Source organism: Thamnophis sirtalis, unplaced genomic scaffold (assembly GCF_051295495.1).
Source record: "Thamnophis sirtalis isolate CommonGarterSnake01/CBP01778 unplaced genomic scaffold, rThaSir2_p1.2 scaffold_3, whole genome shotgun sequence".
In the NCBI taxonomy this organism is placed as follows: domain Eukaryota; kingdom Metazoa; phylum Chordata; class Lepidosauria; order Squamata; family Natricidae; genus Thamnophis; species Thamnophis sirtalis.
Genome location: NW_028261383.1, coordinates 129,158,763 through 129,172,772, shown reverse-complemented (window position 1 = coordinate 129,172,772; position 14,010 = coordinate 129,158,763). Strand labels below are relative to the sequence as shown.

At 35.2% G+C, this 14,010-nt stretch overlaps 1 protein-coding gene across 1 annotated transcript; it reads right to left on the bottom strand.

Moving 5' to 3' along the window:
* Positions 1–414: 414 nt before the first annotated feature.
* UTP18 (UTP18 small subunit processome component) lies at positions 415–13,846 on the bottom strand. The gene is made up of 13 exons (XM_087710043.1): positions 13,489–13,846; positions 11,800–11,930; positions 10,826–10,921; positions 9,917–9,999; positions 9,703–9,794; positions 7,319–7,444; positions 6,776–6,950; positions 6,285–6,385; positions 5,769–5,859; positions 5,047–5,170; positions 3,965–4,139; positions 3,140–3,282; positions 415–2,735 (listed from the first exon to the last, which is right to left on the bottom strand). Exons 1-13 carry the CDS (start codon positions 13,720–13,722, stop codon positions 2,711–2,713), a joined length of 1,596 nt encoding a protein of 531 aa, XP_087566169.1. The 5' UTR covers positions 13,723–13,846; the 3' UTR covers positions 415–2,710.
* Positions 13,847–14,010: the final 164 nt, after the last annotated feature.

Below are 14,010 nucleotides of genomic sequence, written 5' to 3'. Positions count from 1 at the left end.
CGAGGAACTGTGGAGGCGGTCCTAAACAGAGTCTTCTTCGTTTCTAATCTGAGATTGTACAGGCAAAGGGAGGCGTGGTCAAAGGGGGAAAAAAGATACTCAGTCCTAGGGCAGATAGACTGTGTTAATCCATGCTTGGACTCTCCCGCAGCGCCCAGAGAACGTCGTTCAGGTAAGCCAGTGGTCTTTCTATATGCCCAAAAGCAGGATTGAATTTACTTTTTTTTTTCAAAGAAAAACCACAAAGTCCAGTTGCCTCTTGGGGGAAAAAAAGCACTTTTGGGACTTTTTTTTCTCCCAATTCACTTCTATCATGTACACCCATGTCATTTCCCAGTGGTTATAATTTCTTATTTTCAGCTGCTATTTTCTGCTAACTATATTGATAATGCAATGTGAAAACATGGAAGCTAGTTTGTAAATTATAAAAATATTTATTGGTGATGAAATACTGGTTTTCAAATCTATTTTCTTACAACCAGAAGTTGCATGATCTGTATAAAAGAAAAAAATGAAGTTAGTCAACACATTTTTATTAGATTACACTCCACAGAAACCCTTTCATTGGCTACGTTTATGGAATCAGCAAGACATTAAATAATTAAATATGTTAATATTTACTGAACATGTATATACTATATTTCATCTTTTGTATAAGAGTTCTAGAAAAATCATTCTAAAATTTAAAAAATTAACACATTAAGCTGTGCAATGAAATTCTATACTCAGAAGAGAAATCCTCACAAGCTAACATTCAGAGATATTGAATTGTTCTTTTTTGTCCTTAAACTCACCACAGATCCACACTAATTTGCACATCTTCACAACAATTTAGTTTATTATAAGATGCTTACTGATAGTATTTGCAATACAGTGGTTTGTTTTGTTTCAGCATTATCATTTGCCACTCATACATGTAAATAATTCCTGTATAGAAGAATACTTTATAACAACTATTTTTACACTGACTAAATACTCTGATGTCCTAATAATTTTCACTGATAAGTAAGGCATAGTTTTTATTTTTAATTTTAATTAATGTATTAAATTAAAAAGAAAAACAAACCAACAAAAAAAAACATGATTAGAGAAAAAAATAGGACACATAAAGACAGATGGGATTTTAAAGACAAATACAGATATTTAAACATTCATATTCAATTGTTCTTCCCAAAACAACATTTGTACAGCTGAAGGTGGTTTATTAGGAAAAGTGCTGCTAATGTAACTGATGGCCAGATTTAAGTAATTTTATCCTTCATTGTTTTCATTTCAAAGTTTTGTGTTTTTGTACAATTTTTCAAACAGAACTATTTTTCATATTAAATTCCTCCGAGCCAACAAAAGTTGTCATTTAGTTCTCCAAAGTTTTGAGATAACAACGAAGAATTAATTTCTTATGCTGTATTTATATGTGTAAGAAAACATGGAAGATAAACCAATAACAGGATTCATTATGAGTAACTGTTGGGTGTTATTTTCCAATTTCCTCAAAATGTTTCAGCCAAAAGAACATATTAATTGTCATTATTTAAAAGAAATTTTAGGCCATTAAATATCTTAATAGGTTACAGCAACTTCCATCCCAAATCATCCCCCCAGAATTTTAAGAGAATGTCATACTCAACCTAAGATCATAAATAACAATAGTAAACCCCCCTTGCTATTAAATTGATATATCTCACTCTTCAGATGTTGCAATAGTTTTAATGATGAGATCAATGCATTTTGTGAAGGAATGATTGAGACTGAGCCATCTCAAACTAGTTGGTAGATGTGAACATTCCTTCTACAAAATATATTCAATACCAATGGCATCTCTTTTAATTCAGTGGTGGGTTCCGGATCCCATCACAACCAGTATTGTGCGATGGGGCCAGATGTCCACCTCGGGCACACATGCGGCACACACATGTGCACACAACCACTCTGCAACACCCCAGCTGCTTGGTGAGGTTGCGCAGGCACCGCACACTGAGCGCATGCATAATTGGCACGTTTCCCTCAAAAACAGGTAAGGAATGCAGATGGGCGGGTGGGCCCAGGGCGAGTGGGCCCACCAAAACACTGTTCTGGTATGGTGGCCGCTGCTCCCAGCTAGCACCGGTATGCCCGTACCAGGCCGTACCGCCCGGAATCCACCACTGATTTAATTCTATAAAGCTAGGTGGCAACATTTAATTGTACTTGGCCGATACCAAAAAGCTAAGCATGGTATGACTTGATTAGTACTTGGATGGCAAACCAACAGGAATCAGGCTTGTAAGGAATACTGAGAAATTTTTTTAAAACCCCATTTGTGGGAATAGCAAGCTACACCCATGTTATTTTTAAGAAAACTACATGTCTCTGGAGAAATCAAATTCAGCTTGAAGGATACTTATAGGACTATAGGATTGTTTTGTTTTCTGTTTCCTTAAAGATATTTATCCTCATGACAAAAGAAAAAAAAAACACCCTACCAAGAATAAAAAGAAAAAGGAATTGTAAATCACATTGTTATTTTATTATTTTAATTCTTAATTATATAAACTGTTTCAAATTTGATATTCTTCAACCTCTATCATGCTTTTTGTACAATTTCTGGAATCCTGCCTTTTTGTTATTTAAATAAGAAAACATTTTTTGCAAGAATAAATTCTTTCCAATGTTTGCAACAATTCAAGCCTCCTACTTCATTTAATACTTACCTAATTTTAAAGTAATCATTTTAGAAATCAGAGTAGTGTTTCAACCTACAAAAGTTAAAACAGAATTAACCTTAGAGAGCTTAAGAACTGTTATCACCTATCCACGTCACATATCATTTGATATGACCTTTGTGGATGTGACTTCTAAGTTATTTTATGATTATATTACTTAAAGAGTTAAGGTATACTGATTTTATTAGACTTAATTCTAATAAAATAGTTATGCTTATGATCCATCAGAAATTCTGTTTATTTTGATTTTTTCCATTAAATTTTAGTTGGTTTTAATACTTGATTGAATATTTAGTACTTAAAAGTACCAAATATTGACTGAAGCAGGGTTAATTGTTCTTTACATTTCCATTGTATACTAAATGCTTTTTTTTTATTACGATTATTATGAAAAGCAGTCAAAAGTATGCAATAATAATCAATTATTTATTACATACCTATACAATAAAGCTTTGCCTTTGTTGTTTGCTATGGAAAAATATCCACTTCTTGGTGAGAAATCCATACAGTAAGCTAAATATAACAACTTTCTCCTGAACACAGGAAAATTTGAGAATACTGTAAATGAAGGAATATGGACCTATAAAAAAGGAATATAATTGTTAAAAATAAAAAGAATGAAGGCAAACTCTGCATTATGTTTTAAACTTATTCACATTCTCAATTAGGTAGACTTCTTCATTTATTAGAAGATACTTAATTTTGATGCAGCAATAAAAAAGCTAATATTTTATTCAAGAAGAGCCAATGAAGTCTTGAGATTTTTGAGTAATATATAAAATTTCAGCCACACCCTTTTCTCACAGAACAATTGCAAGTACTAAAACTGCCTATCTTAAAAAAAATAAGAGCCAGATGATGGGCTTTTAGTATTATTTTATATCAATGAATCATTGAATTAATCTTTCTATGAATAGATGCTTTATGCTGATGCTTGTAATCCTTACAAAATAAAAAAAAATGTTTCTTCTGCAAAGGGTGGAACAATTCTGAAGAAAGTTTTTATAAAGGAGGCAAGGGAGGTGTTAATTATAGGTATTTGAATTTTCTTTTCGACATTTAAAATATGTAATCACAACATGGTTGTTGGGTTATATAAGTATTTTGTGTAGATAAGGGGTTCTGCATTATAGTAAAATGCAATTTTCATTGCCCTTGAAATTCCCTTTCATTTTTTGTTTTGGTTTGCCCTCTTCCTTGCAAATATGTGCAAAAAGGAGGAAATGAAAGTTTCAGTACAACATTAATAAAAATATACTTACCAGTTTCAATGCATCATCCATTCTATTAGAAGCCATTGCTAGTATTTCAGTGGTTGGGTTGAATACTAACGATGTAGCAGGTGTGACTAAGTTCATTATAGCCTTAAGAGGCTTAGGAAATGTTTCTCTGATACAATCATCATGGGCATACACGTTCACAACTCCAGAATTAGAACTAGAAAAAGAAATATTGATGACTTAGAAACAGGTCAGCTTCTTATTGTAGCACATACTCAAATGTTTAACAAAAACAAACTCAAAAGGTATTTCCAATTACACTCCACATAAATGAGAGGATAATTACATTACATACTAATAAAAGATGAATTTTACATCTTAGCCATGTTTATGTGTTAACTTGGAACGTGAGGGGAATCGAATGTCAACTCATAAAGCATTTCCATGTCTATTATTGAGTTGACATGGTGAGGAAAGGGGGGGGGGGAGCGCATTTCACACCTTCAGCTAGAGTTGGATGTCCGTTTACTACAGCAGGCTTGTGAGGTGTGGAATTTTACAACCTGCTGCTGCACCTCATTATTCAGAACTCATCTATTTAGAACCTCAACGATTTTGGCTGGTCTGACTCAAGCTGTGGATAGGATGTGTTGGCTGACTACCTCCATGGTTATATATGTAATATAGTAATTTCCTTAATTTTTAAATGGAAAAATTACATGTATGGAAATGAACAGGCAATACTGCCCCTGTGATGCCCTTGATCTATGAAGCAGTCTTAATGATTTTTTTTAAGATGACAGATTGCTTTCATCCACAAGCTTAGAGGACATTTTGTGAGTCATCCCTCTGAATTATTTCAATAGTCCCCAAAATTACCTCCAATTGAAAATTTCTTTATATGGAGTGGACTAATCCAGGGCTGGCACTGAAATACTTCCACAAATCTAATTTGGATCATATATTGCAAACAGAATGCCTCATGTACATACAGACATTTTGGCTTGTAAATCATGGTTTAGCAAGCCATGGTTTAATGTGTATGTAATTCAGTTTCTTTCCTTGTGCACATGGGTTCTCAACGTTTAAGTATATAATATTTGGCTTTCCTTTTGCTTACTTACCCACATGCAATATATTGGCTGTTTTTAGAGATTGCAATAGAAGTACCATGCAGACAACCTTCATCAGTAAACTTGTTCACACACCGCCTGCTTTTCACATCCCATATGAAAACTTCACCCTCATCTAGTAGATAAGTATGTGTTATTGAAAACAATGTTTAAAAGAATTAAAATATCACATGCCTGATTTAGAAAACAAAGAAGTCATTAGACCATGAATCTTTTGATAATTATTCAAATTGTTCTTGTGTTATTTTTGATAGACATATGGAATATAAACTATATAGAGCAAACTAAAGATATACAAAAGGATTATTATTTTTTTGCTTTTGGGAGGCTGTATTGATTTACAAGCATTTATTTTATGTCCCACCTTTATTACTTTTATAAACAACTTAAAGCAGTGAACATATCTAAAGGTCTTTTCTGCTTCTATTTTCCCCACAACAACCAGCCTGTGAGGTGAGTTGGGCGGCCCAAGGTCACCCAGCCAGTTTTCATGCCTAAAGTGGGACTAGAAGTCAAGATCTTCTACTTTCTAGCCTGGTGTCATACACTAGACCAAATATTACTGTTCTATTTTATGTTTCAAGAATCACTTAACTGTGGTTTCAAAATGGGGACAATCAATACAATAGCAACAATGTAAGTTGAACTAAAAAATATTTATTTCACCAAGCTACAAATGCTAAATCTGCAGTCAGCAATTCTGAAAACATTACCAGAATATGTGTAGATTCTGCTGCCATCTGGAGAGAATGATGATGCAATAGCCCTTCCATTTATTTTCATGCTTCCAACAAATTCTTTTGTCTAAGATGGATATAATAATGCCTATTGTCACCATTATTTATAAGACTATTAAGCAAAATGGTCTTACTAGATGATCTCTTCTATTTTGTGAGAAATGAGAGGTACCCCAACATAAAAGACATGGTTATCCTACTTTCTTATCTGATGTCATTTTTGTTCTTTCTTTTGCATTATAATGCAAATAAGTTTGCATTATTAATAATTTATTATTAATTAATAAATTATTTAATGAAAACTCTTATAACACACAGTATAAAAAATAAAATTAAAGAGCTACCAGTAATCATAGATTGGATTCAGCAAACTTACAATAAAATATGTTGTGGATTAACAAGTATATGAATGTGTCTTAATTTTAATTAAATGGTGCAATATTGCTATCTGAATTATGTTATCCCAAACAAACATATAAGTAGGAACTATACCTTCATTGTAATCAAATGAAGATAACCTGATGTTCCAGTAAGCAGCAGGAATGTTCCATCTGGAGATACTTCAAATTTTTTGACGATCTTCTCCTCTAAGCCTTTAATTCAAAGCAGAAATGTAAAATCTGTTTCTTCTATATACAGAATTTGTTTTTAAAAACTATTCAGCCTTTCAATTTAACAGTACAATCCCCCTAGATTTTAGGGGGATGTATTCCCAGGTAAAAGTGAGCAGTACTGCAGCTGTAAATATAACAAGTTATTTATTGTACATGTCCAAAAATGGTAGTTTGATTCTTTATTTTTTTTTCTATACTCACACACACATACACACACACACATGGGAGGGAAGGAGGGGAAGAGAATGCCTAGCTGAAGTTATAAAAGCAGACATATAGAGACAATTACAGAGTAATATTTGCCGAGTGTTTTCTTCTTGGTACAAAAGAATAAAATTACATTCAGGAACCTTAATGAAAAACAATTACCTCTGATATGATTTATAGGAATAATTTTTCCTTCCATCATGTCATATATATAAAATAGCTTGTTATGAATGCTAGTAGCTATAACCTGTTCTCCTTCTGCACTGAAACGTGCCTTGTAAATTGGAAAGTCTTCCAAGTGAATGCTCTGTATCTGTGGATTTGTGATACCATCCACCTTAAAGAAAAAAGAAACCGTTCTCTCAGTATCTAAGTGTACTAAGGATGTATAAAATATAATACAAAAAATATATACAGATCTTATGAACTAACTTTTTATTATCAAATAAGAAACTCACTAAGCTCTGCAAAATTCACGTATTCCACTCTCTTGAAATAATTCAAAGCTTCCACATGTATGAAATTACTGTTACTTACTATGGCAGATGATGCTTTGACATAATTCTTTTGCTTCTGAAAAAATACTAAAAAAGTCCTGCTTGTCTACAGTCTTTCGGTTTCATCCCAGGCCCATAGATGTGATAGCAAACAATAAGCTGCTGAGTTTTATGGACAAAAATAAAGTAAAATCTATATCATTCTTACCTGGAATAGTGATATAGATCGATCATGCCCAGCTGTCATAACAACTTGAGCAGTAGGATGAAACTGAACAGTTGTTAATTTGGCATCTGATACACGTTCATTATTGGCGTGCAAACAATTTTTCATCTAAAAGATAGAATATGAATATACAGTGCTTTTATAGCTCAGCAAACTTAAGTAGAACATAGAAAACTAGAAAACTAAGTAGAAATTTTCTATTGGAATTAGAATATATTTCAGTGAACGCTATTAGATCAATTAAAGGTGCAAGTAAGAATTAAAATATATAAATATTAAATACAAAAAATACAGCAGTGGCAAGTTCCACACCAATTGCTGTGCCAGTTGCTGTTGTTTTTAGTTAGCTAAAGGAGGATGGATAAGGAAGAGTCAGTTAAGCATACTTTCAGAAATAAAGATAATGCTGTCTGTCTGATAATAAGATTGACTTCTGCTTCTGGCTATTTTAATACAGGAAGTACTCAACTTACAACCACAATTGGGACTGAAACTTCTGTTGCTAAGCAAAGTAGTCATTAAGTGAGTCACACCCAATTTTACTAGAAGTTTTCTTGTGGTCATTAAGCAAATCTGGCTTTGCCCATTGACTGCTTATTGGAAACACTCTTGAGGTGGTCACAAAAGGTGATCACATGACCCCGGGACTCTGCAACCTTCTTAATATAGGCCTTTTTCCAAGTACCTGAATTTTGATCTTGTGACCATGGGGACGCTGCAATGTTCATTTGAAGGCCGATTGTAAGCACTTTCTTCAGCAGTGTTGTAACACTACACAGTGGTTAAACAAATGGTTGCAAGTTGAGGATTACTGTATTGCCTTAGAATTTACAGGTCAGTTTGCTCTTTTATATTCTGCATGTCTTAATAACTTCTTTATAAGAGAGATTGCCAAATCCTAAAGCATATATATCTAGTCCTTCACTTACAACCACAACTGAACCCAAAATTTCTGTTCTTGAGCGAGACAATTGTGAATTTTGCCCCATTTTATGCCTTTCCTTGCCAAGTTGTTGAGTGAATCCCTACAGTTGTTTAATGATAACATGGTTGTTAATAGAATCTGTCTTTCCCATTAACTTTGCTTGTCAGAAGGTTACAAAAGGTGATCACATGACCCGGAGACATTGCAACTATCATAAATATGAACCAGTTGCCAAGGATCTGAATTTTGATCATGTGACCATGGGGATGCTGCAACTGTTGAAAAGATAAGTCATTTTTTCAGAGCCATTGCAACTTCAAACTAAATAAATCGCTATAATTCAAGGACTACCTATATTGTGATTATACATTACATTGCGCATTAAGCATTGTGATTATGCATGGCTATTCTGTGCTGTGTGTCCAAGTTGAAAAACTCAAAAACAATATTTGCTTGCTTTTTGAGACAATGTGCTAACAGGTTGATTCAATGTTTTTTCATTATCCATTATTTTTTAATAAGCTTACATTAATATTTCTGTAGTTTGGGCGCAAGTAGCATGAAAAACAGGTTAGGCTGAGAAAGGACCAAAGAACGTCTGAATTTTCACTATTCTTCAAGGTAGAAGGTTCACAGCATTTTGAGCAGATTTCTTTTGTTCCAATAGTTTCTTATTTAGGCACATATTCAGTCCAACCTAAGTTTTATTTAAAATGTTTATCAAATCTCACCGGCTCAAGGTCGACTCAGCCTTCCATCCTTCCGAGGTGGGTGAAATGAGGACCCAGACTGTGGAGGCAAGTTGCTGACTCAATTTGCTAAAAAAATCTGTAAACCGCTTAGAGAGGGCTGAAAGCCCTATGAAGCGGTATATAAGTCTAATAAATAAATAAATAAATCTTACTCTTTGACATTAAAAAATGCACTGAGTGATTTATTTGATAAGACTATCCCTTTCCTTGAGCTGATGAACATGAAGCAAAAAGTTTGCCTTCAATACTGAAGTTCCACGTAATTATATTAAACTTCAACCTAGCAACATATTATTTATTTATTTATTTATTTATTAGACTTGTATACCGCTTCATAGGGCTTTCAGCCCTCTCTAAGCGGTTTACAAATTTTTTAGCAAATTGAGTCAGCAACTTGACCCCACAATCCGGGTCCTCATTTCACCCACCTCGGAAGGATGGAAGGCTGAGACGACCTTGAGCTGGTGAGATTTGAACCGCTGAACTGCAGATCACAGTCAGCTAAAGTGGCCTGTAGTACTGCACCCTAACCACTGCGCCACCTCGGCTCAGTATATTCAAGATATAACAATGGTATCAGTTGCATTAGGGCAGTAGTCACAAATCTTCAGTGCCCCAGACTTACCCTCTCCCATTTATAAGCTTGCCAGAAACAGTAATAAATAGAAATGAAGTCGAATTTTATTTACCTGTAAAATGCCTTTTGGTAAAGAGTCTGACATGATCACAAAATTGCCTGTCTTGTGCAACAGATCCTCCTCCTCTTCATCCTCAGTGTCACCTTAAGCAGAGGAAGTCCTTGTCAATAATTATTAATCTAGGCTTAAATAAATATCACACAGTATGTCTGCACAAGACTACGTCTTCTATTTATACAGGCGATCAATGATGAGCTTCAATTACCTTCATGTGAGGTTTTCCTTTTGGTTTTTTTCCCCATGCCTCTCAGTGCCCAAGAAGGTGTTGTTCCCATAGCACCTTGAAATCTGTAAAGAAGTATTATTACTAAGGACAAAGCAGGTTGTCCAGATAAGTCAAAAATTCATAATTAATGTTACAGTCAGCAAAAAATGAAGAATCAGAGAATGAGCAGCAGATAAAGTGAGGGACAAAAGGCAAGAAATGGAGGAAGAGGGTGATCATTGTTATCCAATAATGCATGATCCTTCTTTCCTTGGCCTCTCAGCCACACAGTGTGATAGAAGTATTATTGAAATGAATGATGGCACACTTGAACTTATTTTTTTTGTATAGTACATTCTGTATTCCACAAATGTTACTTTGTGTCATTGAATCTTTTACAGGTAGTCCTCAACTTACAACAGTTTGTTCAAAGTTACAACCACACTGAAAAATGTGATTTTTGACCTTTTTTCAAAGTTGAAAATTTTGCAGCATCCACATGATCATGTGATCAAAATTCAGATGCTTGGCAACTGGCTCATATTTATGACTGTTGCTGTGTCCCAAGATCATGTGATCACCTTTGCGTCTCAGAAGAAAAATCAATGGGGAAGCCAGATTCACTTAACAACTGGGTTACCAACTTATCAACTGCAGTGATTCACTTAACAACTGTGGCAAGAAAGTTCATAAAATGGGGCAAAACTCACTTAACAAATGTCTCACTTAGCAACAAATATTTTGAGCTTAATTATGGTCATAAGTCAAGGGCTACCTGTATTAGGAATGCAGTAGGCAAAACATTTTTTTGCTATTTCTTGCATTCAACACAAACATTTCAGATTGTAACTGAAATAAAATCCCCAAAGATAGCATTATGTAAAATAACATGTTACCAATAAAACATACTCTTCTTGAAATCTTCTCTGAAGTTTTGTTTTTGAAAGCTTATTTTCTGCATCACTTTTCATCATATTTTTCCGATGCCGGTGCATCATGTCAATTCTGGGAAAACAAAGCCATATGCTAAATTCATACAATTGTCCACTTATTCATATTTTTGAAAGGTAAAGATTCCAAGCTTCACTCCTGGTAACTATTTGGACACATCCAGGCAAATTTTGGCAACACTATGGAAATGATTTTCTGTACTTTATTCCAGGATTTTTTTTTTACAATTTTAGATTGCTTAATGATGTAGGGCATGTCAATAATATTACCATTGCATTCATCATTATTCTATTTATTTTTATGATATAGATTTGAACATGTTCAGGACAGTATGATTGTCAAACTATGTAAAAATGAGAGAAATAAAAAACTGTTATATATTAGATCAGATTTCTTTAGCCAGGTATCTTCCAGATGTCAAGATTTCAAAATTCTTAGCACAGCCAGGGTAAGTTAAGAAAAACTATAGTACTGTAGATCCTATATTAATATTTCATTATGGCTGAAGTACCAGACATAAGTAAAGATTCAGATCTCAACACACAAACTCACTAAACAGTTTTCCACTCAGTTTAGCTGATTTCATCTGGCTATGGTTATAATAAGAGGGATGGCAAGGCAATTACATAACTTACTGTGATCACTGGAGGAAAGGCAAAGACATAAATGGAAAAAAATATTTGTATATAATGCAAACAGCAGCTTGTATTCACATGTTATTTGATCAGCCAAAGTAAAGAAAATATTTGGGCAATATTTTTAAAAATGCGAAGGCATTAAAATTAACTCTTAAATTGGAAAGCTCAAAACAGACACTTAAAACATTTTCACACCCATAAGTATTTAAATATATTAAATAAAAGTGCAAAGGATTAAATACAATTTGCTTATGATATCATTTGATTGAAATTGATTTACTGAGTACTGCATACATTTCTTCAGTTTCGTCATCTTCATCTACCCATGCTGGCTTTTTCAGTGGAAGAAAGTTGTCTTCTGCATCATTCTCCACTTCAGAATCGCCAGATTCTTCTTCAAAGTTACTGTTTAACACATCACCACCCTAAAATTTTTAAAACAAAACTGTTTAAAAAGAAAATTTGAAAGCAGAATGTTTAAATGTTTTTTAATCTAATTTTGATGTAGGTAACAAATGTGGTCACTTGACATGCTTTACAGCTGCATCGCTCAACAATAGAAATGCCAGCCCCAAGTACTGTAGTTAACAGGTAATCCTTGACTTACAATGATTAATTTAGTAACTGTTCAAAGTTATGGTAACACTAAAAAAGTGATTTATGACAAATTTTCACCCTTAATGACTGTTGCAGTATCTATGGTCACATGATCAAAATTCAGGAACTTGGCAAATAGCATGTATATATGATAGCTGCACTGTCCTGGGGGTGGTGGTGGTGTCATGTGATCACCATTTGTAACTTTCTCAGTTGGCTTCTGACAAGCCAAGTAAATGGGGAAAGCCAGATTCTCTAACAACTGCAGTGATTCACCTAACTTTGGTAAAGAAGTGATGAAATGGGGTACCTCACTTAACAACTGCCTTGCTTAGAAATGAAAATTTTGGCCAAAATCATGGTCATAAGTTGAGGACTACCTGCATACTATATCCCTAAATGAAACAGCAGACAGAAATTAAGTTTATCTGCTCACCAAGCAATACCTTCATTTCTTTTGATTTACTAAGTCACTATTTTCCCCCAATAGTCAACACTCATGCACCCTCCCAATAGAGCATTCCATTAACATGTTTACTTCTTCACAAACAACTCAAATTCAGAAGATGAGGGACTAACAGGTTAAAGGGAGAAATGAGGGGTCCTTGATGCTTTCTCTGCTTGGTTGTTTTCTTTTGGACCTTTCAATACTCATACTAGGTAACATGGCATGTACGTATGTCAGTTGTGAGATTCAATTTTTTTTACTACCGGTTCTGTGGGCATGGCAGGGGAAGGATACTGCAAAATCTCCATTCCCTCTCCATTCCAGGGGAAGATTACTGAAAAATCCCCCTTCCCTCCAGATCAGCTGGGACTCGGGAGGCAGAGAATGGATGGCAGTGGGGCCAGTCAGAGGTATTTACCGATTCTCCGAACTATTCAAAATTTCTGCTACCGGTTCTCCAGAACTGGTCAGAACCTGCTGAATACCACCTCTAATGTATGTATATTTGAGAACTGTATGAAGAAAATTTCATGTAATGTATGCCGATTAGTGTACATTCAAAGTGACAAAAAGTGGTTCTAAGTATCATCACTAAGTTAGTATCATCATCTAAGTAACATCACTATTAGCAAGAGGTAAATGGAGAAATAAATTTCAAAGTACAGAGCAGCATTTAATAAAATATTTTGATGCTCCACAGATTATGGTTCCATTTCATAGAAAGAAAGAGCTTCCTGTTTGAATCCCGTGTTTAGAGGGGTGTTTTTGGCCACTTTTACGATGTGTTGACCTCAAATCCCAGTTGCCAGGTTTTAAGAAACACACCACAGCTTCAGAGAAACAAAAAGGTCGGGGGAAAGAAAAAAGTGGTGGAGAGCAGGAATAGAAAACTTGGTTCCCAATGGGAGATAAGACCATGCCCCTGTCCCCCACGTCACCTGGGCGCACGAGGTTTGAAACCGCCGCAGCAGACCCTCGTCTTCCTCCAGCCCGCCGAAGACCAGCTCCTCCAGGCCATGCTCCGAGGCCGGCTTTTCCGCCAGGAGAGCCAAGTGGTGAGCTCGGCGGGCGTCCTCTTCAGAAGCAACCGTCGCTTCAAGCCGATCCTCTCCCACCCGAGGTCTTTTTCGAGTCGGCATCCTGCCGGAACGAACACCAACTTTCGCCTCCATGCTTTCCCTTCTTTCGGGAAACGCGAACCGGACGTGAAAGGTCCACTTCCCTTTTGCAGGAACCGGAAGCACCTTTTTGGGGATGAGTTGCCCTAGTACAAGAATTCCCCAAACTTGGCAACTTTAAGACTTGTAGACTTCGACTCCCAGAATTGGGAGTCGAAGTCCACAAGTCTTAAAGTTGCCAAGTTTGGAGACCTCTGCCCTAGTATAAATGGACTTATACAAAGACCGCCTGTCGACGGGACGCCGTTTCCGGATTTCTTAGAGTTGGATAACTCTCAGACA